Raw genomic sequence first — 27,177 nt, 5'->3', positions numbered from 1 at the left:
CTGCTGGCAACTAGTCGAGTTCCACAGGAGTCAGTGTTGGGACTGCAACTTTTTACTTTGTACATTAATGACCAGACAAAGGAACTGATGGCTTTGTGGCCAAGTTTGCAAATGATACCAAGATAGAAGAACAGATTGTATTGCAGAGGCAGAGAGTCTGCAGAAGGACTTGGGCAGGTTGGGAGAGTGGACAAAGAAGTGGTAGATGGAATACAGTGTGGGGTTATGTACTTTGGCAGGAAGAATAAAAGTGTAGACTATTTTTTTTAATTTCTGAATTTCCTTCACATTTAGAGGTGCAAAGGGAGTCCTAGTTCAGGATTCCCTTAAGGTTAACTTACAGGTTCAGTCAATAGTAAAGGCAACAAATGCAATGTTGGCATCATTTCAAGAGGACTAGAATACATAAGCAAGGATGTACTGGTGAGGTTTTAAGATGTTGGTCAGACTGCATTTGGAATATTGAGCAACTTTGGGCCCGATATCTAAGGAAGGATGTGCTGGCCCTGGAGAGGGTCCAGAGGAAATTCACAAGAATGATCTGGGAATGAAAGGCTTAACATATGGAGAGTGTTTACTCCAAGTTCAGATGAATGAGAGGGATCTCATTGAAACCTACCAGATATTGAAAGGCCTGGATGGTGGATGTGCAGAGGATGTTTCCATTAGTCGGAAAGTCTAGGATCCGAGGGCACAGCCTCAGAATAAAGGGGCACATCCTTTTAAAAGTGAGATGCCGAGGAAATATTTCAGCCAGAGGGTGGTGAATCTCTGGAATTTGCACAGAGGGGTGTGGAGGCCAAGTCATTGGGTGTATTTAAGGTAGATGAGTTCTTGATTGGTAAGGGGTTAAGGATTATGGGGAGAAAGCCAGAGAATGGTGTTGAAAAGAAAAATCAGCCATGATTGAATGGCTGAACAGACTCGATGGGCCAAATGGCCTAATTCTGCTCCTATATCTTATGGCCTTGTGGTCTAATATTCAATTTAGTCATGAATGTTAAATCAGTTAAGGACAAATGTGTACACATTTATTTAATGGCAATCAATATTATGTCAAAAAGGGAGAACAATGAAACAGTTCAGAATATAGGCAAGACTGACAATGAGATGAAACAAACATTCAGTAATTTGGGTAAAATGACAATTTAGTGAATGTTTAGAAAATAAATAAAAAATTGTACTACAAAGAGGAAAGGGCAAGAAGTATACTTATCAAAATAGTGTCATTAGATAAGGGGAATAAGGAAATTATTTTCACTGGTCTGTGAACCTTTGACTGAAGAATTGGGTCGCATCATTTCAAGAAAAATGGATGGTAGAGTCTTTCTGCACACAGTAACTGTCACACATTCAATTGTTAATTTTAATCTTTGATTGGTAGAATTTTATAACAAATTATAAGAGATATGCAGATTTGTTTAGAAAGAAACAACAAAATCAAATAACTTGTTTAAGTAACTCTAATAACATTAATTCTTTGTTGCTCCATTCCCTTTAAACCAGAGTTGAAAGGAGCAAATCCACTTCTCAGTATTGAAGGTTCAGTATTGCAACTGGTAGACTATATGCTGCTAATAGTCAGCGAACAGCACTGTCATCTTTCGAAGATGCACAGTTAAAGGAAGTATACAAGGGCAATGATTTACAATAAATCAGTTCTGGTTGCCTCATTATAGAAGGATGTGGAGGCATTGGAAAGGGTGCAGAGGAGATTTACGAGGATGCTGCCTGGATTAGAGAGTATGGACTATGAGGAGAGACTAAAGGAGCTGAGGCTATTCTCATTGGAGAGGAGGAGGATGAGGGGAGACATGATAGAGGTATACAAGATATTGTGAGGAATAGAGTGGACAGCCAGCGCCTCTTTCCCAGGGCACCAATGCTCAAAACAAGAGGATATGGCTTTAAGGTATTGGGTGGGAAGTTGAAGGGTGATGTCAGAGGGAGGTTTTTCATCCAGAGTGGTTGATGCATGGAATGTGCTGCCTGGGGTGGTGGTGGAGGCTGATAGATTAGATAAATTCAGGAGATTGTTAGATATGGAGGAATTTAAGTTAGAGGGATACGTGGGAAGAAGGGGTTAGATAGTCTTAGGTGTGGTTTGAAGGTTGGCACAACATGGTGGGCCGAAGGGCCTGTATTGTGCTGTATTGTTCTATGGTTCTAAATTGCACCTGAGAAAGTAGAATGGGAAAATGTGGAAAGATATGTGGAAATGTCTATGCCGTCACCTTTGTCAGAACTGGTTCTCTCCTTAAAACTCCCTACCTCTCCTCCTATAATCTTCGTAATCATTTGACTAAGTTTTCAGATGCCTTTTGTGTTATCTTTGTTGTAATATATCCTTGAATTTTAAATTTTGTATATTCTGTGATGTGCTTTGAAACATTTTACTGGTGTTATACAATTTTCTTAATAGTCTGAATTGTATGAAAAGGAATCTAATATTCAAAATAAATACAAAGCCAGCAACATTTTAAATGGAGATAGTTTCTACCCTTGTCTATACAAATTTACTCATAATAGGATATTTGGGTCACTGCTGGAAAATTTATGATGAACATCACAAAGGAAAGAATGGCAATAAGACACTATGAACTTTAGCAGCAAAAACCAGAAGGAAAGAACATTTGGCCAACAAAGATTGGGAGTATTATTCCTTCCCTGTTCAGACAGAATTTCTCATGTATCCAAATGTCATTGACTGCATGCGTAATTGCAGCTGTGCAGGGAATGTCATTATTTTTCCACTCCATTTCTGCAATACACCATACCAAAAATGTTAGAATAACAGAGAGAGAAATTTAAACTCTGAATTTTCAATGCTTAGGAACAGAGCAAGAGTAATACAATCCTACCTGTAGACTGAATATTAAATATCCACTAACATTTTGTTCAGCAATGACATCTTCCATTGTACGCAAGGTTGTTCCTAATAAGAATTCAAAAGCTGAGTGGGAAGCAGTCCAACTGAAGATGCGGCAAGGTAGTTTGGAAGAGACAAATTGGTAACCTGTAGGACCATAAAACTAAATTAGTTAAGAAAATCAGAAATTACAAATCTTGATGTAACTGTTGATTTATAAGAACATTGAAAAGCCAGAGTAACTATATGGACTTTCAGACCTCCTCAAACATGAAGATCATGGCTGATCAGATTTTTGGCTGCAAACTCCATTTTCCTGCCCATTCCCATAGACTTCCAGCTATTCAAAAATAAATGCCTCAGCCTCGAATATGTTCAATGACTCTGGGGTAGAGAATTCCAAAGATTCCCAATGTTCAGGAGAAATTCCTCATCTCCATCTTAAATGGGTGATCCTGTATTGTGAAACCATGGCCCCTTATTTCTGGATTCCTCTGCTGGAGCACATGCTCTCTGAGCATCCAGCTTGTCAAGCTCCCTCAAAATCTTACATACTTCAATAAAATTCTCTCTCGCTCTCCTAAACTTCAATGTGTACAGACATAACCTGTCTAATTGTTTCCTCATAAAACAATCCCTACACCTCAGGATTCAATCTTGGGAATCTTCTGCAAACCGCCTTCAAAATCAGAAACTGTTGGTGCAATTGTCAACAAGTTTTAAAAACTACAGCAACAATACAGGCCCTTCAGCCCACTATGTTGTGCCGACCTTCAAACCACCCCTAAGACTATCTAACCTCTTCCTCCCACATATCTATCCATTTTAATTCCTCCATATGCTTATCTAACAGTCTCTTGAACTTGACCAACTTATCAGCCTCCACCACCACCCAGGCAGCGCATTCCATGCACCAACCACTCTCTGGGTGAAAAATCTCCCTCTGACATCTCCCTTGAACCTCCCACCCATTACCTTAAAGCCATGCCCTCTTGTATTAAGCATCGGTGCCCTGAGGAAGAGGTGCTGGCTGTCTACTCTACCTATTCCTCTTAATATTTTGTACACCTCTATCATGTCTCCCCTCATCCTCCTCCTCTCCAAAGCTCTCTTAGTCTCTCCTCATAATCCAATACTCTCCAAACTAGGCAGCATCCTGGTAAATCTCCTCTGCACCCTTTCCAACGCTTCCACATCCTTCCTATAATGAGGCAACCAGAACTGGACACAGTACTCCAAGCGTGGTCTAACCAGAAATTTTGTAGAGCTGCATCATTACCTCGCAGCTCTTAAACTCGATCCCACGACTTATGAAAGCTAACATCCCATAAGCTTTCTTGACTACCCTATCCACCTGTGAGGAAACTTTCAGTGATCTGCGGATATGAACCCGCAGGTCCCTCTGCTCCTCCACACTACCCAGAATTCCTGCCATTAACCTCGTACTTCGCCTTAGAGTTTGTCCTTCCAAAGTGTACCACCTCACACTTCTCCGGACTGAACGCCATCTGCCAATTCTCAGCCAGCACTGCATCCTATCAATATCCCTCTGCAATCTTCGACAGTCCTCCACACTATCCACAACACCACCAATCTTTGTGTTGTCGCAAACTTGCTAACCCACCCTTCTACCTCCTCATCCAAGTCATTAAGAAATATCACAAAAAAGTAGAGGTCCCAGAACCGATCCTTATGAACACGGCTAGTCACAGCCCTCCAATCTGAATACACTCCCTCCACAACCCTCTGCTTTCTACAGGCAAGCCAATTCTGAATCCACACAGCAAAGCCTCCCTGGATCCCTTGCCCTCTGACCTTCTGAAGCCTACTATGTGGAACCTTGTCAAACGCCTTACTAAAATCCATGTAGACCACATCTACTGCACTACCCTCATCAATCTTCCTGGTCACCTCCTCAAGGAATCCTATCAGGCTTGTGAGACATGATCTTCCCTTCACAAAGCCATGCTGGCTGTCCCTAATCAGTCCATGATTCTCTAAATGCTCATAGATCCTATCTCTAAAATCCTTTCTAACAGCTTGCCCACCACAGATGCAAGGCTCAATGGTCTGTAATTCCCTGGACTATCCCTACTACCTTTTTTGAATAAGGGGACAACATTTGCCACCCTCCAATCCTCCGGTACCATTCCCGTGGACAACGAGGACTCAAAGATCCTAGCCAATGGTTCAACACTCTCCTCCCTCGCCTCACAGAGCAGCCTGGGGAATATTCCATCAGGCCCCGGGGACTTATCTGTCCTAATATTTTCTAACAGCTCCAACAACATCCTCTCTCTTGATATCTATATGCTCCAGAACATTAACCTTACCACACTGCCCTCAGGCATCATCCAGGCCCCTCTCCTTGGTGAATACTGAAGTGAAGTATTCACTGAGAACCTCACCCACTTCCACAGCTTCCAGGCACATCTTCCCACTTTTGTCTCTAATCGGTCCTACCCTCACTCTCGTCATCCTTCTGCTCTTCACATAAGTGAAGAAAGCCTTGGGATTTTCCTTAACCTTACTCGTCAAGGCCTTTTCATGTCCCCTTCTTGCTCTCCTCAGCCCCTTAAGTTCCTTTCTTGCTACCCTCATGTATGCTGCCTTCTTCCTCCTAACTAGTTGTTCCACCTCTCGTCACACCCATGGTTCCTTCACACTGTCATTCTTTCTCTGCCTCATCAGGACAAATTTACCCCTAACATCCTGCAAGAGAATCCCTGAAACAATGACCACATCCCCATAGTACATTTCCCTTCAAAAACATCATCCCAATTTACTCTCGCAAGTTCTAGCCTTATAGCTTCATAATTTGCCCCTTCCCCAATTAAATAACTTCCCATTCTCTCTGCTCCTATCCTTTTCCATGATAATGCTAAAGGTTAGGGAGCGGTGGTCATTGTCCCCCAAATGCTCACCCACTGAGAGATCTGTCACCTGACCCAGTTCATTACCTAATACTAGATCTAATATGGCATTCCCTCTAGTCGGCTTGTCAACATACTGCGACAGGAATCTGTCCTGGACACACTTAATAAACTCTGCCCTATCTAAACCTTTGGTACTAAGCAGGTGCCAATCAATATTAGGGAAGTTGAAGTCTCCCACGATAACATCCCTGCTTTTCTTGCACCTTTCCAAAATCTGCCTCCCAATCTGCTCCTCAGTATCCTTGCTGCTACCAGGGAGCCTATGGAATACTCCCAGTAGAGTAACTGCTCCTTTCTTGTTCCTAACTTCCATCCATACTGACTTGAGAGGATCCTTGTGCATTATCCACCCTTTCTGCAGCTGTATTAGTATCCTTGAGCAGTAACGCCACCCCTCCTCCTCCTCCACCTCCACCTCCCCCCCCATCCCTTTTAAAACCCTGAAATCCAGGAATATTCAATATCCATTCCTGCCCTGGTGACAGCCAAGTCTCTGCAAGAACCACAATATCATAGTCCCATGTACTTATCCAAGGCTCTCAGCTCATCATCCTTATTCCTGATACTTCTTGCATTTAAGTAAATGCACCTTTAGCCTATCCCCCTTTCTACTTTTATACCCTATACTCTGCTTCTCCTTCTTCAAAGCCTCTCTACATGTTAGATCTGACTTTTCCCCATCCAATTCTTCCTCTGACCTATCCCTCTGGTTCCCATCCCCTTGCAAACTAGCTTAAACCCTCCCAAAAAACAACCCAAGTACTTAGGAAATATTCAAGATCAACACAGTTTTACAGGGAGATTCAACCCTACAACCGAACTGGTGTCATCTACCCCAAGTGTTAATCTAACAAAGGTTCTTAAACAAATTGTTCCACAACCAGTGCAATCCAAACAGTGTTCAACCTCAGAACTTCAAAACAAAAATCACCATATCCAGAATACCAGAGGCAGATGTGCAACTTCTTGGGAAACAGACCCTGTGGAACAAGATTAATTCCAGGTTGGATTCCTTGTATATTAGCAATGCAAGAAATGTTTACACCTCAGATTAGGAAAAGGGTAAATAAAGGAAATTAGGAATTCTGTTATCAAATGCCTTTCAGTGAATGCTATCAATTTACACATAATTGGGCACCAAAATCAGATGCTATCCCCATTTCTAATCATAACCCTGTCATCTGAGTTCATACATAAACTAGCCGCTGCCTACTATTAAGTAATGCTAAAGAATAGCATGAAATTGATGTAACCATGAACGTGAATCATGAAACATTCCATTTCTGCAATTGACTGGAACATAACAACTGTTGTAAATATTTTTAGACTCAATGAATAAAAACACTAAGAACATTATTTATGACTCCAGACTTGCATAATAGAATATTCCATAGCACAGGTGTTCTAAAACAGACAGATCGATATTAGTCTCTTTAAAAACTCAGCCTAAGTGACATTTCATAAAGCACTTAGTGCCTCTCCAACACACACGCAAATTAGACAGCTGCTACATTTTTTCCACCACAAATCCCAATTAAGCACACTCCTTTCCACTGTGCTGCACTAAACATTGAAACAAAGGTAAAGCTAATTAAGCTATGTATGCTGGAGACCTGATGCAAGGCTACAGATTTGGCTGGATATATTCTTAAACCACCACATGATTGTGGGTATGCCCACATCTCAAGAACTGCAAGCAGTTCAAGGGTAGCAGATCACCACCACTATCTCAAGGGCAATGAAATGCTGGCTCAGCCTGAAAACCCACATTCTTGAATGAAAGAAAAAAATTATCTGCCTCCAGCTACCCATCCCAGTCAACAACATCCCCATCCACACCCAGTCCAATATTTTTGGGCTAAGGACATGTTAACTCATTGTTAACTCCCCTATGACTTTTCTCCTGGATAAATGAATCTTAGTTCCTGGAGACTGTAGAAAAAATTCTAGCAGTTTGGGAACTCTTTACATGATAATCTATAAAAAATGCATTAACAATCAGAAAGTTGTTGGTTAGGTAGCATCTGTGGAGACAGAAACAGAATTAACATTTCAGGTCACTGATCATTAATAATTTCTCTCCTCAAAAAAAAAGCTGCCTAACCTGTTGAGTGTTTCCAGCATTTTTCATTTTTCATTTCAGACTAACTGCTATACCAGGGTTATTATTGCTGGCAATCATGATGTTTGCATTTATGTCCTTGCAATTAGGTTTTATAACACTCCTTGTAAAAGAAATAAAATCCAAGATAAATATATAATTATTCCATGCATAAGGGGGATGACATTATATAGTTTAAGTTACCAATAAAAATACGCACTGAAAATAAATATGTATACAAAATTATATTTAATATAGTTATGTAGTTAGGTACCTGTGCACAATATATAAATTTACTTGATTTCAACATCCATGTACTTCAGAATAAACTATATTTCTTTTTGAATTCAGTGTAAAAATGTGTAGATAATTTTTCTCTCTAACTCTGAAGCAACCAACTTACAGATGACCATGGGAAAAGCACTGAATTTTTAGATAAAGGCCAACAACATTCAGTGATTGCCCTTGCACCTTGTTAATGCTCACAGCAAAACTAAGTTGAAGAGGGAACTGAAGTCGCTTGAATTGAAAAAGGTATTCACATGGGATAACTGATATGCAAAGGATGAAGACGATTTCCCCAACAGCATTACTAGTCATTACTGAAGCCTCAATTACATATGGTAGCAATTTTTGAACTGATAATCTTGTGCCATTGCATAGCATCAGTGGATTCAAATTCCCGAGTAGCATGAATGGAGCTAAAAGATTACATAAAGGCATACTGTCAGAAGAATTATATTGTACAGGCTATAATTTAACCCAAGGAACTGACTGTTTGAATAAACTCAATTAGTACAATTGTGAATAAAGTGCAAATTTCTGCATTGTATAATAGAACTGTTCACTGCATTTAGTTCCAATGCAATTTTGTCACCGTACATTAGACTCAGGGTTAATATTTGTATGAACAATAATTAAGGCTATATTTTGCAATAGGGAGGGTCCGCACTATGAATTACATCACCACTCTCATGCTACGATATGAATCAAGTGGTTCCCCTTGTCTTCACATTTCATCCGACCAGCCTACATATGCAACACGCCATTCTCCGTCACTTCCAACAGAACCCCACCACCAAGCATATCTTCCCCTCCCCACCCCTTTCTGCCTTTCACAGGAACTGCTCTCTCTGCGAATCCCTAGTTCACACCTCCCTCCCCACTCATCCCACTCCGGGGACTTTCCAATGCCCCTGCTATAGGTGTAACACCTGCCCCTACATAACCTCCATCCAGGGACCCAAACAGTCCCTTTCAGGAGACACAGATTTACATTCACCTCCCATAATATCATCTACTGCATTCTGTGCTTCAAGCGTGGCCTCCTCTACACTGGCGACACCAAACGCAGACTAGGTGATCGTTTCATAGAGCACCTGCACTCCATCTGTAACTGCAGTCTGCATCTCCCCATTGCCAGTCACTTCAACTCCCCCTCCGTCACTGATATGTCAGTCCTCGGCCTCCTCACTGCCAGAGGTCCAAATGCAAACTGCAGAAACAGCACCTCATTTTCCATCTTGGGACCTTACAGCCCTAATGGCATGAACATTGAATTCTCCCACTTTAAGTAAGCCAAAACTCCACCCCCCCCCCCATGCCTTTTCTTTCCTTTCCCAGCCTCTCTCTTTTTTTTCCCTCCTTGCTTTTTGTTTCCTCCCCTCCCCCCATGCGGCACCTGCCTCCATACCTGTGACCCATCCCCAGTGATCTGCTCTCCCCTCCTCCCCACATCTGACTATCACCATCTCTTACCTGCATCTACCTATCTCCACCTTGTGCTCACCCCACCTCCCCTCTTTTGTCCACCTATCACTGCTCTATCTTACCCTCCTATATATTGGGCTTCCCTTTTCCTATCTTCAGTTCTGACCCGAAACGTTGACCATCTGCTTTTCTCCATGGATGCTGCCTGACCTACTGAATGCCTCCAGCATCTTGTTTTTTTTTACTGCAGGGATGAAATGCTTGTTGCCATCTATTATGTGGTTTCTGAAGTTAATATAATAAAAGACTCAATGGAACATAGGAATTACCATGCAAGAAAAGACAAAATTTCATCTTCTGTGTAGCTGTAATGATTCAAGTAGCTTCCACTAGTGATATCAGATGTATAACTGACATATGCTAAGAAACTTAGAACACTTTCAGCTTAGGGATTAGGTAGGCAGTTTGTTGAACATTTTCGGTCACAGTAAAAAGCAAAGAAAAGAGAAGGGTATTTGGCTCTGTCATTCCACAAAATCATGGTGGATCTTTTATCCCAGCACCATTTTCTAGTACTAAGCCCCACAGACAGGTACCTTAGTTCCTGATTGACCAATGGGACATCACTGGACCTTTTAAAAATCAGGTTTCAAGCTGAAGAGTCTGCATAAAAGTGAGTTTCTTACATAAGATTAAACCAAGGACACAATTTACATCATCCATTTCTCCAGAGACTCCACAGACTATCTTCAGAATTTCTGAAGAGTGAAAACAACTAATCTCAGAGCTTTCCCAACCATAGCAACTGAAAACTGATGACACAAAATCAATTGACCAACTGGGTTAAAACGCATGTATTTACAGAATAAACAGGCCATGGAAGGGCCATTAAATGAGGGTTATGTCAGTCAATTATGATGGCATAATTCTTTCTATTATAAAGGAGGGGCTTCAGGGACAAGTTGTGAGAACCCCATGGACAGGTTCAATCAACCTTACAATTTAGGGCAAACTACTTTGTTTGATCACTGTCACAAGTCGTGCAGAGAATTGCAGTTAGAGCTAATTACATGGGAGTTGAAGTTGAAAGTTGTGCAAGATTGTTAGAATACAAAAGCTACAACAGTGCGTGGTATTTTATTATAGTCTGTAGCATTTCCTATATATACTATAATCACACAATTCTTTGCAGTTTTTATTACTATTTTTTCTTGAACTATTTGTAGTGTTATGCATTACTTGACTAGTTATTTAGTTTTAGTAAACTTTTTATAAAGAATTGTATTGCACTGAATCTTGGTTAGCCTCACCATACTGATGGATTCAGGGCTGAACAAAGATAATAAAAAGGTATGAGGGAGGATTACCTGCACCCCATATTTCATGATTCCCTTAACATCCCAAAATAAAAAATCTCAAAGTTAATGAAGCAGCCCAATGCAAGCTTGAAGAATAATATGTCATCTTTTGACTAGGGCAAACCTGGACTCTAGTTCGACAACATCAGATAATTCAGCCAACTCTATTAACACCTAAAAACACAGAACACTACAGCACAGTACAGGCCCTTCGGCCCACAATGTTGTGCCAACATTTTATCCTGCTCGAAGATCCTATCTAACTCCTGCCTTCCACATAGCTCCCCATTTTTCTATCATTCATGTGTCTAAGATTTAACTTTTATGCCTTTACATCCAATTACCAACTCATTTTTTACCTTTCACATTTAATCTATCCTGCCCTCTATCCTATCAAACACTGTCCCTTTTGAGTTCCGAGGAATAACCGCTGATCTGAAAAGTTAACTGATTTCTCTTTCTAAAGATGCTGGAAGAACTCAGCCAGTCAAGCAGCATGTTTTTGTTTCAGATTCCAGGATCAGCAATTTTGTTTCCCTTTTGTTGCTTCTACCCCGTACACACTCCACCAACGCCCCTCCCTTCTTGTCCTCCACTTCTCTCTAGAACTTAAAAATTTTGTGAAAGGTCACTGACCCGAGGACAGTGACACCATTTCTCTTGTAAAGCATTATTAACCATCTTTTTTTGTACTATCTGGATGCCAGGTTCAAGGACACAAGCTTAGCCATGCTGAGCCACGAACCATGACTAGGCTGTTAACAGTAAAATGGCTGAAATTACATTTCCAACCAATGGAAACACCATTAAAGTGTTGTGAATCGCTGGCCCACTCCTGGTGATCCCTGCTCCCACCATTCCTTCCTTACCCCACTATTCGGCTATGCTGTTCTGATCAAGTTCCAGCTCTCACTGCTGTGTTGTAAAGCAGAGCAATCCACTTGCAGTGCATGCCTTGGCCTCAGTAATCAGATCCTGAGGCTCATCTCCAGAATCCTAGATGGCCTTTTTGATAACTTGTGCTATCAAGTGTTTTAAACAGAGACGTGTAAAAAACAGTCAAAGTAGATTTTGTTTTAAAAGGGTAATCAAATAATAAATTTACTTAAAAACACAAACAACAACAATGGACTTTTGGAAACCAAAGCCAAGTCAGAAATGAGGCAAAGTCCCTGGAGTACTCCTATGTTACTGCTCCAAAAAGCTAATTTTCAAGGCATTTACACCCTGGGTACATATTCCCATGACAATAAACTTGAACTTGAATAAGCAGGTTAGCAACGTTTAATGCTAATGAGCTATGGACTTCCTTTGGTAAATTCCAGCTGCGCTTCAATACACATATTAAGTATGGCCAGACTCCCCAAACCCTTACATCATTTCATGCTGATGACCTTTAACCATATGTAAATAAGAAATGCCTCCTAAAAGGCAAGTATGGCCAAACAAATTCTGCAAATAAAAAAGATATTCTTTTTACAAGGTGTATATAAGAATAATCATGTTAACCTCTGAACAAATCTCAAACCCCTTATTCATCTCCTTGACACGATTTATTCTGTCAACTTCAAAGTGGACAGTACAAAGATCCAATTCTAGCATATTCCAAACAATTGCCATAGACTAGTTAAAATACCTGACTGTGGAATCTGTCATTGTTGACATTGAAATCAAGTGCATACGCTCTCCTAGAACGTAACTAAGTATTATGACCTCCCAACAGTAATAGTACATATACCCTCCAAGTAGAATGCTGTGCAAAACTGGCTGGCAAAAATATTTCAGTGTAAAAAAGATCCAAGTAGGTCTTCAAAAGCGAGATAACAACAAGTCAAAGCAACCAAACTTCATTATCATCAGCAATAATAATTCAGAAAAACATTATTCTGCTACTTACATATCAAAAATACTTATATTAAACAGCAACTCCTATGATGAGACAAAAGATTTTAAACTTTCATGAATGAATTTAGAACATAAGAAAATAGGAGCAGGAATAAGCTAAGCCTGCTCTTCAACACAATTGTGGATAATATGTCCCTGGGCTCACTTCCTCTTCTGCGCCAGTTCCCCAGAGTCCCCTATTCCCTGATCTTTCAAAAATTTATCCACTTCCTCTTTAAATACCCACATTGCTCTCTCCTCCGAAACACACCAGGGTAAAGAATTCCAAGAAGGTTCATCGCCTTCTGCAAGAAGCTAATCCTTTGCAACTCAGTTTTAAATGACCGCCCCAATCTCGTAACCACGTCCCCTCATTCGAGATTCTCGTGCCAAGGTAACATCTCAAAATCTACCTTGATATGCCAGCTCAGGATCTTATGTGTTTCAATAAGATCTCTCTCATTCTTCTAAACTTCAAAGAATACAAATCTATTTTCTTTAGTCACTCACGAGTGGACAACCTTTTCAACCCAGGAACTAGCCTAGTGAATCTCTTTTGGATTGCATCCAATGCCAGTATAACCTCTATTAAAGGGACCAACACTGTACCCAGTACCACAGGTGCAGCCTTACTTGTACCCGGTACAATTTTAACACTTCCCCATTTCTGAAGTCCAATCTTGTTCCAATAAAGACAAAAATGCTATTTACCTTCCCAACCACTTACTGCACCCACTTGCTAATGTTTTGGATTCATACACAAGAACACCTAGATCCCTCTGTACTTTGTCTGCAATCCTTCTCCATGTTGATAATAGTCTGCCTTTAGATTTCTTTTACTGAATTGGTGACTTTTTTCTTCCCTGAATTAAACTCCATTTGCCAAGCTTCATCCACTCAATATCTATTCCTGTTACAGAGACCAAATATCATCATTGCATTATGCCTTCCCACCTATCTTTGTCATTAGCAAACTTGGATAACCTTACACTTTGTCCCTCCTCCAGTTCATTAGTATAAATAGTAAATAATTGAGGGCCAAGAAATGATCCCGGAGGCACCCCATTACTTACATCCTTCCAGCCTGAAAAAGATCCTTTATTCAGACTATCAGATATTTAATCTTCAATCCATGCTAACACACTTTCCTCAATAACGTAACCTTGTAAGAGAAGAGTTGACAAAATCAAATATACTACATCCACAGGTGGTCCTCTGCTCGTTACATCCCCAAAGAACCTGGGGGAGAGCACCAACTGAATTTAAGAGTTTTTAAATATGTGTCTAATATTTAGAAACATTCAAAATTTAAAACTGATATAACTGATAAAAACTTAAAAGTATTTTGGTTAGAAATTTAAGTAATTTTGAGTAAAATAAAACATCTTTCCCTTTGACTCCAAATCTGCAAGCCTAGAATCCTTATTGAAATCAATGGTATCTCCTATCTCAACCCAGATCTGATCTGCCATTGGACTGGTCAGGCAATTCGCTTGGCCTTGTTGATCTTCAATAAGAACTCATCGCACATCGTAGTGATAGAGGCAACGCCATATGTCACAGAGCACGTCTTGGACTTCTGTATTCATTCAATACCTGAAAACTTAGAAGTGCCAGAAGATTCCATATTTCTCGTTGTGTACACTACATATTCAACATTGCAGAGAACAAAGATGAAAATGCATGTAAGAATTGAAGTATAAAAACCTGAGTCTACTTTCAGTTTTTATGTCCCTCAAAAGTACACAGTTTGAAATAAAACCTGATTCTATTTGGTTTCAGAACTTGAGTTCATCATCACACTCCAACTCTGACCTTTCTGTGTGTGACCTTCTGCAATGATACAATCAAGACTGTTTGCAGTCTTGAGGAATAGCACCTTATCTTCTCTCTGAGCAGCTTACAACCTTCTGGACTCATTATTGAATTCTTCAACTTTAGGTAGCTCACTCTGTGTCAACCTGCATCAATTTGGCTCAGGTTTTTCTGTTTTGTATCATCTGGCCTACTGAACATGTCCCACAACCTCATCATTTCCAAAACATTACACAAAGGAGCTTATTGCGCTGGCAACACAGCCCTTTAAACCGTTTGGTTTCACCCTATTAGAGATATTTCCTTTCCCCTACACATCCCTTTCCTCCTTAAAAAATAACTTGTTTTTCCTCTTTCCCAGTTCTGGTAAAGGATCTCAGACCCAAAACGTTAACTGTCATCCTTTCCACCTGCTGAATGTTTCCAGCATTTTCTGTTCAATTTGTTTCAATTTCTCAGATCTGATGTTTTTGATTTTCATTTATTGCAAGTTAAGCGACTTTAGATGGTATATTTGAAAAACATTACAGGCACATAGGGATTAAAACGATCCATATTCTCTCCATTAGACATATCCAAATGATTTAGCACAGATTGAAGGATGAAAGACATTCTCAAACACCAAGGGAAATCTCTCCATTCCCTTTTGCCAAATAAGAAGCTCAAGTTCAGATAGTCATCAAGCAACATCTCCGAAACAGAGTTAGGGCCATTATCTTCCTGCTGCTGGAGCACAAATTTTGAATTATGAACGAAGTTTATTAATAATGCCTACTGTTCAAAAATTACACCACTGGCTGTAAAGCAATTTGAGATATCACAGATTTTGAAAAGCCCTATAATAAATAGATTGAAAGAACAGCTTGCATTTAAGTTAAAATATTTGCACAAGTTAAAAATTAAGCTACAAACACAATTTTAAGTTCAAGCCTGGTTCAGTCAAAACTGGACAAGACGTGATGGTATTCTGCACAGGTGCCAGTCAATAAATTTAAAATTTTGTCCACACACGCTACTGGAGATTAACTAGTGCAGTCGAAATATATTTCAAATGATATAAATTTGTTAAAGCTTCACCAAATACTAGATTTGAATATTTAGAAGCATCAGGCCTGGGGATGGGTGAAGGAATAATTGCAATTATTCCTGACAAAAGTAGTTACATCAGAAATCATTGCTCTCTTGGGAATTGCAAAAATTTACTTAGTACTCTCTGCCTCCCCATCCACCTCTACCAACTCTACCACTCCCATCCCCACTATACCCAAACAATAGCCACTTGGACAAGCTAATGATAAAGGGGGTAATCAAAAGCTGAGCATGAATTTCTTCTTGGGAACTAGAAGGGCTATTCAATAGTGGAAGCAAAATAGCATTATGAATGTGAAGAGCAAACAATCAAATTCAAATATTCTAAATTTAACACTAATGCATAGTAGCTTCTTTTAAAAACAATGACACCAGTGTTTGTGTCAACTTAGTTACAAAATTTAGTTTTCTGTAATCAACCTAATAAGAACTTGCAAATTGTTTTTAACAACCTGTAATGGCTTTTCCCTTCCAGCATTGTATTTACCCTTTTATATCATTGAGTGTCAGTTTTGCAGTTAATTTACATGTGCACATTCTAATCTGAATGGCATAATGCCGTAAATGGCACCACTAGCAGCATGACATGCAGATCCTTGAATTTCAAACCTTTTTTTCTTAAAAAATCTTATTACCTTTGCTCAATCAATTAGATATTCAGGTAAGAAAATGAAGTTTTGCCAGAAAACCGAATATTTGAACAGTATGAATAGATCGATTCATAAGATGCAGGACCAACGTATGAGAGATTGGATAGGTTAGGCCTACATTCACTGGCAAACAACAGAACAAAAGCAGCTCACAGAACTCTACAAAATTCTAATGGAAATAGACAGACTAGATGCAGGAAGGATGTTCCTGATGGCTGGAGAATCCAGAGCCGGGAGTCACAACCTCAGGAACCAGGGTTTGCCATTTGAAACAAAGATCAGATAAAATTTCTTCACCCAGAGGGTGAAAACTTGTGGAATTCTCTACCAAAGAAGGCAGTAGGTCAAGTCATTAAAAATATGTAAGGAGATACGTATATTTCTTAAATTTAAAGAAGTAAAGCAAAATGGGGAGATGGCAGGAACAAGACACTGAAGTGAATAATCAACAATTGATCATACTGTGAGGTGAAGCAGGCTGTAGGATCAAATGGCCTACTCCTGCTCCCATTTTCCATGTTTTTGTGTTTTTTTTTAGAAAAATGACAACAAAAACTACCAAATAATCAAGAAAAGCTGAAGGATAAATGTCATACACAAAATTGGTACAAAATGTGGAACTCACTTATTGCTTTTACTTTCCTCCTGGAATCCATGTTGATAAAAAGACCAAAGTACTGCAAACCAAAAGGAAAGTTCACGTTGGCAAGGGTATTGACTGCCGCAGACTGCAACGGCCCAGTGACAGATGCAGTCTGGATGGCAAGGTTGTGGCCTCCGCCAGTGCAAAGGGTAAAAAGTCAATGAAAATAACTGCAACTGTTAAGACTCATACTGCCAAAATGGCAGGCCTGATATTTTCAAATAGAAGATGGAGTAAAGGTTAGGGACTAGATTGGTGGTGTTGTGATAAAGGCCAATAATTCAGATATATAATGCAATAGAGCACGACAGGAAGATATCAGAACTTAGCATCAGATGAGTCTAAACCTTGCCAGTCTGTTTTCATTTGCAAGGTTAACATTTCAGGCCCATCACCTTTTATCACAACAGGTAAATTAAAGTGCAAATTATCTTATATGCATTCTTCTCTTCAACAGCATTTCTGCCCTTTTAAGTGAATGGATTCACTGTTACTGAGCCAAGTTTAAATATTCTTGAGAATAAATGTCGAGGAATAAATAAATGCCAGCATTTCCCAAGAGCATGCAGTTCCATAGTCTTTTGATGTCTGTTTAGAACTAATGTATGTCCATGGCCATTGTAGTCTGAATTTTTTCTGTCCAGTTCTGTATGCGTTTTGACAGTTTCTGAATCCGACATATTTACACAATTTCCTTTCCTTTCCTCATTTCTTATCTAATCTCTTCCAGTTGCAGTTTGAAATGTTAACTGTTTCTCTCTCCATCTTAACCTGGACAAAAAGCTCATGGTCTACTAGGCTGCAGAAATCTCCACAACCAACCATGTCAAGGTTGTAGGCAGTGAATTTGACCCCAAGGATGATGGAGGGCTTGGAGAACGTGCATGGGATGGTGTTCCCATCCACCTGCTGCCTTTGCCCTTCTAGCTCATGGAGGATATCAACAACTCTTACCCACATCTCCTCTCCTTTTCTTCTCCTCCCCTCCCCCCATGCCACCTGCCTCCATACTTTTGGCCCATCCCCTGGTGTATCTGCTCTCCCCTCCTCACCTGCATCTGCCTATCACTATCTCTTACCTGCATCTACCTATCACCACCTAGTGCCCACCCCACCTCCCCTCTTATGTCCACCTATCACTGCTCTGTTTTTCCCCCCTATATTGGACTTCCCCTTTTCCTTTCTTCAGTCTTGAAGAAGGGTCCTGACCTGAAACATTGACTGTTTTTCTCCATGGATGATGTCTGGGTTGCTGAGTTCCTCCAGCATCTTGTTTTTTTCATCTAAATTCCAGCATCTGCAGTCCTTTGTTTCTCTCTTCTCTTACCCACATCTGCACCACTGTTAGAGGGAGTGGATGTTTAAGGTGGGTGCAGTGCAAACATGTGGCTGCTTTGTCCTGATGCTGTCAAGCTACTTGAATATTGTTAGAGCTGCAAATATCCAGGCATGTGGAAAATATTCCTTCACATTTCTGACTGACATGGTGGGAAGCCTTTGGCAAGTTAGGAAGGAAAGCACTTCTTGTCTGGGTTTCATTTAGGTTAGGGAAGGTCAGTGAGTTAGCCCTCTGCATCCAGAGCAGGTGAGTGAATTTCCAGTGTTTGACCTGCATGCGAGTTTCTGGTGAACTGTGAATCCCAGAGTGGGCAGAGGGGCTGGTGGCAGGGGTGTGGCAGTTAACTGATCCAAATAGTATTACTGTTGAGAATGGAACTTAACACTGCAAACATTCTCATTGCTGATCAAACAATTGATGATTTGGTCTAGGATACTCCTGTAAAACTCTTAGTGATGTCTTGGAATGGTTGATTGGGTTCCAAATCCATGCCCATCATCTTCTGTGCTACTTATGATTCCAGTTGACTCTCCTCCCCTTCTTTGTTTTCATTTTTACTATAGCTCCTAGAGGCCTCACTTTGTCAGTCAAAGTAGAGTTTATTGTCATATGCACAAGTGCAATGAAAAACTTGCTTGCAGCAGCATCATAGGCACATATCAGCATTCACAAGAAAATTGGAAAAACACTATGATGCTGGAGGAACTCAGCAGGCCAGGCAACCTCCATGGAGAAAAGCAGATGGTCAACGTTTTGGGTCAGGACCCTTCTTCAGGACTGAAGATAAGAAAAGGGGAAGCCCAATATATAGGAGGGAAAAGCAGAGCAGTGATGGGTGGACAAAAGAGGGAAAGCGGGGAGTGCACAAGGTGGTGATAGGTAAATGCAGTTAAGAGATAGTGATAGGCAGATGTGGGTGAGGAGGGGAGAGCAGACACACTGGGGGATGGGTCAAAGGCAAGGAGGAAAAAGGAGGGGTAGAAAAAAAGAGATAGGCTAGGAAAGGGAATAAAAGAAGAGGCATGGTTGGGGGTGAGTGTGGGGTTATGGGGATTACTTAAAGTGGGAGAATTCAAATGTTCATGCTGTTGGGCTGCAAGGTTTCAAGATGGAAAATGAGGTGCTGTTCCTCCAGTTTGCGCTTGGAATTCTCCTGAAAGTGGAGGAGGCCGAGGACTGACATATTTGTTATGGAATGGGAGGGGGAGTTGAAGTGACTGGCAACAGAGAGATGCAGATTGCGGTTATGGACGGAGCGCAGGTGTTCTGCGAAACGGTCGCCTAGTCTGCGTTTGGTCTCACCAACGTAGAGGAGGCCACACGGAGCACCGAATGCAGTAGATGATATTAAGGGAGGTGCAGGTAAATCTCTGTCTCACTTGAAATGTCTGTTTGGGTCCTTGCAAGAGACAGCGTGGGAGGAGCTGTAATCAAGGTAGCTGTGGGCATCAGTGGGTTTGTAGAAGATATCGGTGGATAAGGAATCTCCTGAGATGGAAAGATCGAAGGAGAGAGAGGTGTCAGAGATAGTCCAAATGAATTGAAGAGCAGGGTGAAAATTTGCAGCAAAATTTATGTAACTGTCGAGTTCCGCACAGGTGCAAGAGGCGGCACCAATGCAGCCGTCGATATAGCGGAGAAAGAGTTGAGAAATGGGGGCAGAGTTGACTTGGAACAGACACTATTCAACATAGATAACGAAGAGGCAGGCATAGCTAGGGCCCATGCAAGTGCCTATGACTATGCCTTTGGTCTGTACAGAGTGAGAGGAATTGAAAGTGAAGTTGCTTAGAGTGAGGACAAGTTCAGTCAAGCAGAGAAGAGTATTAGTGGAAGAGGACTGGTTCTGTCTCTGGTCAAGAAAGAAGAGGAGGGCAGTGAGGATGTCATGATGGGGAATTGAGGTATATAGGGACTGAACGTCATGGTGAAGATGAAGTTGTGCGGAGAACTTAGAGCTACGGAAGAGTTGGAGAGCGTGTGATGTGTCACGGACGTAGATGGGAAGGGAATGGACTGGGGACGGGACAGTGACCAGGTAAGAGGTTACGAGCTCAGTGGAGCAAGAGCATGCAGAGACAATAGGTCTGCCAGGAGAGTCCATTTTGTAGATTTTGGGGAGGAGATAGAAGTGGGAAGTCATAGGTTGCAGGACTATCACTTTGGTGTCTGTGGTGTGGGGGGAGCAGGAGATAATGTCCTGGTGGTCCTTGGTGGGGTCATGGTTCAGGGGTAGATTGGAGGAAGTTGCACTCTCGAATTCTCTTGAACCATCTTTGACACCTCCCTCTCCTTCCTCAATCTTTCCATCTCTATCTCAGGAGATTCCTTATCCACCAACATCTTCTACAAATCCACTGACGCCCACAGCTACCTCGATTACAGCTCCTCCCACCCCATCTCTTGGAAGGACGCTATCCCTTTTTCTCAATTTCTCTGCCTCCGCCCCTATGATGAGGCTTTCCACTCCTGGACATCTAAGATGTCCAACTTCTTTACTAACCGTGGCTTCCCCTCTACTGTGGTTGAGAGACCTCGCACCCACATCTTTGCCATTTCCCACACCTCTGCTCTCACCCCCATCCCTCCCAGACCCAACAGGATAGGGTTCCTCTTGTCCTCACATATTTCATCCTACCAGCCTACATATCCAACACACCATCTCCAGCTGGACCCCACCACCAAGCATATCTTCCCCTCCCCACACCTTTCTGCCTTTCACAGCAACCGCGCTCTCACCGCGACTCCCAAGTTCACTCCTCCCTCCCCATCCATACCGCTCCCACTCTGGAGACTTTTCACGGCCCCCGCCATTGGTGCAACACCTGCCCCTAGGGACCCAAACAGTCCTTTCAGGTGAGACAGAGATTTACCTGCACCTCCCCTAATATCATCTACTGCATTCAGTGCTCCAAGTGTAGCCTCCTCTACATTGGCGAGATCAAATGCAGACTTGGTGACCATTTTGCAGAACACCTGCCCTCTGTCCTTAACTATGATCTGCATCTCCCCGTTGCCAGTCACTTCAACTCCCCCTCCCACTGCACCACAGACACGTCAGTCCTCGGCCTCCTCCACTGCCAGGAGAATTCCAAGCGCAAACTGGAGGAACAGCACCACATTTTCCATCTTGGAACCTTGCAGCCTAAAGGCATGAACATTGAATTCTCCCACTTTAAGTAATCCCCACAACCCCACACCCACCCATGCCTCTTTTCTTCCCTTTCCTAGCCTCTTTATTCTACCCCCCTTTTTTCCTCCTTAACCTTGACCCATCCCCCAGTGGATCTGCTCTCCCCTCCTCCCCCGCACCTGCCTATCACTAACTCTTACCTGTATCCACCTATCACCACCTTATGCGCACCCTGCCTCCCCTCTTTTGTCCACCTATCACTGCTCTGCTTTTCCCTCCTATACATTGGGCTTCCCCTTTGCCTATCTTCAGTCCTGAAGGGTCCGGACCTGAAACGTTGACTGCCTGCTTTTCTCTACAGATGCTACCTGGCCTGCTGAGTTCCTCCAGCATCATAGTGTTTTTCAACTAGATATTCCATCATCTGCAGTCCTTTGTTTCACAAGAAAAAAAACATAAATTAAAAATATTATACATAATTTTTACAAGAAAGAATAACCAGAACAAAACAAGTCCATTTTAGTGCTAAGTGATCAAAGTGGTCATAGCGTTGCTAAACTGTAGTGATTAGTCAAGTGCTGTCTTAGTGTTAAATGCAGTAACATATCACATTCCAGCAAAGTGGTTAAATTACTGGACTGGTATCCAGACATCTAGACTACTGATCCAGAAATGCATTTTAGATTTAAACGAATCTAGTACCCATAACCATGAAGCTACCATGTCATGAAGCCCATGTGGCTCTCTAATGCCTTCAGGGAAAAAAAATCTTTCATTTGTATCCAGGGACTTCCAAAAGATAGATTCGCAGATCAAGGGATAGTGCCCAGTTCTGGACTCATGGGAGCACGAGTCAGGCATCGTGTGTACACACAAAGGAGCTGGGAAGGTAACAAAGCAAATTGCTCAAAACAGCTTGCGAAAGAAAACCACAAGGTTAAGATGCAATGTGTGATTAAATCAGTAGACTGAGACGGTTGGAGAAACAATGATTAAATCAATGACCAGACAGAAGATGACATTTGGAGCTATAAGTTACTAACTGATCTAATCAATGACATCCCTATCAAGCAAGGACTAAACTCATCAAATAAGTAAACACTCCAGGAAGGATACAAGGAGGAACCGAAAGTCCACACTGGAACAACACCTCAATGAAACTAATCTTCATAAAGAGACTGCCGTCTATGTCCGGGACGAAAGAGAACGGATAAGATGAAGCCCCTATGTTTGGAATAAGGAGATCGGACCTGGATAGTTCAACATCATATATCTACCTAGTTACCTTGTACAGGTATATCCTAACTAACTTTTTGGTCTTGAGCATTATTAGTGAGAATACTTGTCCATTTTGCGACAAATAAAGAAAGTTTGAGAGTGAAGTTTACTGTATATTCTGCCTCAGATTCTGTCTGGAGAGTTGCCACAGAATATGGGCAACACATCTTTACCCAGACTAGTTTACGCAACTCCATGGTTGACTCCACCCTCTAGAACACCTAGCAACCACTCAGTTTCAGGGAAATTGGTTACAGACAATAAATGCTGGCCTTGCAATTGATTTTCACATTCCATGAATGATTTGACACCTTGGAATGCTGCTATTTTGACCATGTTTGAAACAAACATGATGTGCCAGCTTTAAAAAGTAACCACCTCTGTGGCAATACCTGATTGCTGTATAAATGCAAAGATCCTTGAATCAGCTGCAAGGTTGAGTCATGCGCTCCCTATACAAATATAGGCAAACTCCACATCCTCAATATCCCCCTCCAGGGACTAGCTCGCTGGGCAACACAGTCATCACGGACGAGTTGGGCCAAAGGGCCTGTTTCCATGCTGTATGACTGTGTGTTCATTAAACCAACAGAAATGAACAGATCTCTGAGACATTACAAATTACTGCAGGGAACAAAAATAAAAGGGAGCACAAATGTGTTAGAAGTTCCAGAAGGAAAGCTTAGCAAAAACAAAATCCTGATACCTCAGATCAAAATCAGGTTTATTACAAAATTTGTTGTTTTGTGGCAGCAGTACACTGCAAAGACATAATTACTATCAATTACAAAATAAATAGTGCACAAAATTGGAATAATGAAGTAGTGTTCATGGACTATTCAGAAACCTGATGACAGAGAGGAAGAAGCTGTTCCTAAATTGTCAAGTGTGGGTCTTCAGGCTCTTGTATTTCCTTCCTGATGGTAGTAACAAGAAGAGGGCACATCCCGGATGGCAAGGGTCCTCAGTGATGGATGCCGCCTTCTTGAGGCACTGCCTCTTGAAGATGTCCTCAATGGTGGGGAGAGTTGTGCCATTGATGGAGCTGGCTTAGTCTACAATTCTCGGCAGCCTTTTGCGATCCTGTGCATTGGAGCCTCCATACCAGGCTGTGATGCAAGCAGTCAGAATGCTCTCCACCATGTATCTATAGAAATTTGCAAGAGTCTTTGGTGACATACCAAATCCTCAAATTCCTAATGAAGTGGAGCCACTGGCATGCCTTCTTAGTGATTGCGTCAATGTGTTGGGCCCAGGGTAGATCCTCCCAGATGCTGACGTCCAGGAAATTGAAGCTGCTCACCCTTTCTACTGCTGACCCCTCAATAAGGACTGGTGTGTGTTCTCCTGAAGTCCACAATCAATTCCTTGGTCTTGCTGATATTAAGTGCGAGGTGGTTGTTGCGACACGACTTAACAATCAGCTGATCTCACTCCTGTACGCCTCCTTATCGCCATCTGAGATTTTACCAACAGTGGGGTCATCTGTTAATTTATAGATGGTGTTTGAGCTGTGCTTAGCCACACAGTCATGACTGTACAGTGTAGAACAGTAAGCTAAGCACACATCGTTGAGGTGTGCCTATATTGATTGTTAGCGAGGAAAAGATGTTGTTATTACCCATCCACACTGACTGTGGTCTCCCAACAAGGAAACAGAGGATCTAGTTGCAGAGGGAGGTACAGAGGCCCAGGTTTTGAAGCTGGTTGATTAGTACTGAGGGGATGATGGTGTTGAACGTCGAGCTGTAATGGATAAACAATAGCCTGATGTATGTTTTGCTGTTGCATTGCTGATCTACGCCAATACCAATGTTTCCCCACAAAGGGCACAGAAACAAGTAAATGCACAAGCCATGCACTTACACATCATCTTTCATGACCTCAGGATTTTAAAGGACTTTACGGGCAAAGAAGTTTGTTTTGAAGTCTAATCACTCTTGTAATGCAAGAAACGTTGAAGTCAATTAACACACAACAGGCTTCAAAAACACTGCAATGTGATAGCGATCAGTGTCTGTGTTTTACTAATGTTAATGTGAAATTAGAAATCCAAAGTGCAAATACCATACTTTTTCTATATTCTAAGGAAATAAATGAATCAGGACATGGGCCAATAATTCAAATTCCTTCTTCACTCTCACACTGTTGAGTTTAATTACCCGTGTTTTCTAACAGCTGCCTGTTTGCACTATACAAAAAAAACATCCTGAACTTTGATCCCCTTGGTGATATGCTCAGTACATTTTGTGAAATGGCCTTAATTCATCAGCTCAGTCTGTTGCCACATGTGCTACATAACCACCAAATGCTCTGCCCAGACATGCTGCTTTGTAAAATCAAAATCTTTAATTGTGCACTCACATATTCAAGTGAGCACTGTATGAATAAGTGCAGAGGCCTATTATAGTTAGTTGAACATTAATGAGAATACTAGCCCTAGAAACTGGCATACACTCATGACCATTTCATGTTCTCCTTCCATCAGGACGATACGGTGTCTGAGTTCAGCATGGATCCAGGATGTTTGGTGGAGGAAAGGGGGTTTGGTCACTGGAGATCAGCAAGTAGAGAGGGGATCCATAAGGGGAAAAGAAGCATTGGGCAGTGAAGGACAGGAGGTAAATATTATGATTTACCATAGTAGAGTCCCTGTCCAGAGCAGTGTGAATAAAACCAAGCTGTCCCAGAAAGTAACCAAAGACAGAAGCTCATAAACAACATGGACTAATTTTCCCAGCAATGCTCCAAAGGATCAGGGATTGACAATTTCCCAATTTGTGCTGCACAGCACCCGGTCAAATTTCCAGAGTGATGCAAAATGACCCAAAAATGATTGTACTTCAGAGACGCAGGAGACTGCAGATGCTGGAATCTGGAGTAACAGAGTCCTGATGCAGGGGTTCAACCCAAAACGTCAACAATTCCTTCTGCCACCCCCCCCCCCCCCACCACACACACAGATATTGCTCTACCTGTAGGGATGCTCCAATAGACTGTTTGTTACTGTATTTCACTCCAGTTGCAGTGTTCTGAAAGAAACAACAATATGCAGCATTTCTAGGCTCTTCTATCCAATTGGTGTGCTTCATAGCACTTTACTGGAAAGCAAAGAGGCTTCTGCCTCCACGCCTCACCATGTCTTAACTTATCAGTCAAAGCAAGGCATTATGCTTCAAAGGAAGTGCCTTACGAGAGATCACCAGCATTATATAAATATCGAAATGACAGAGAAACTTCAAATAAATTGATTTAATTACATTTGTTTAAGAGTATCAAGTCTCCATCTTTGATTTCTGTGTAAAGTCAAAGTTGCATATATTTAAAATCAAAATAGAAACTACAATGTGTATTTAAAAGATAAGGGCTGGAAAACACAATTGAAAATGCAGACAATTCAAAGTTGTTACAAGTGGACAATAAATAATGAGAATGTCAGAAAAGTTGAAGTAGGCTGCCTACAGGAATCTGAACTTTTCCAATAACAGACCACAAAATTCATTTCTGGAGAAGAAACAAAAAGGATTTTTTTTTCCTAAAAAGAAACCTCTAAATTAAAAGCTATTCCCTCCATTCTGAGATGTCCATTTACTGGGTTTATATTGCAAGCTAAAACTCCTTTTTTCACCCAAATAAAGGTAAGTGAGGCAAAACTCAAAGTAGCTCTAGAGCCATTAATAACTATTTTAAATTAAATCAGTCTTTTCACCTTGCTTGGAGAATAATCCTGACTGAATACTGAAATGTCACAATTCAAGTACTTCCAGACTAATCGAAAACCATATCAAAATTTAGTGCATAACACAAACTTTATCACTATTTCATCTGTGGTTATGACAAACTGCTAAAGTTCATAATCTGCAAAACGAGATCCAGTGGACCCTGTGCTGCTTTTGATGCACGATCATCATGTCCCTTCTGCATTGTTCCCTCCTCAGAAACTATACAGGTCAAGTTCCCATATCAACCTACAAAAGTTTTTCAGGTTGTTACAACAGTGAAAACTTTTCCTTCAAGGTCTCTCAGAAGCTGAAAAGGGCAATATCTTGATGAGAGTGAAGGCTCTGGTTGTGTTTTATTGCTGGCCCCAAGCACCACCCTCCCCCACCCCAAGCTTGTTAAATGACATGCATCCGAAATAATGAAATGTCATTTTATTTGCAATTAGTAGTTCTTAAACTAAGTTAATAGAAGAAATTATTCTTTCAGGGTACTAACCAAGTGAAATGAACAAGATACTGATGAGGCTTGATAGAGAACACAACCTCATGTGGTAAAATCTAAAACTAGAGGTCACAGCTTCCAAATAAGGGCCCATTACAGCAATGAGACAAATATCCACATTGAATTGTCCAATGGCAACTCACTAAAG

The 27,177-nt window shown here is 41.3% G+C and overlaps 1 protein-coding gene across 1 annotated transcript in view; it reads right to left on the bottom strand.

Annotated features, from left to right (window-relative positions):
• Positions 1–27,177, bottom strand: part of tmem64 (transmembrane protein 64) — a 62,290-nt gene that overhangs the window by 19,026 nt on the left and 16,087 nt on the right. Inside the window, 2 exon segments of the mRNA XM_052023810.1 lie at positions 2,862–2,938; positions 2,941–3,016. Of these exon segments, the coding sequence (XP_051879770.1) occupies positions 2,862–2,938; positions 2,941–3,016 (153 nt within the window).

The sequence above is a fragment of the Pristis pectinata genome, chromosome 9 (assembly GCF_009764475.1).
Source record: "Pristis pectinata isolate sPriPec2 chromosome 9, sPriPec2.1.pri, whole genome shotgun sequence".
NCBI lineage: Eukaryota > Metazoa > Chordata > Chondrichthyes > Rhinopristiformes > Pristidae > Pristis > Pristis pectinata.
This window is presented reverse-complemented; position numbering and strand designations above follow the sequence as displayed.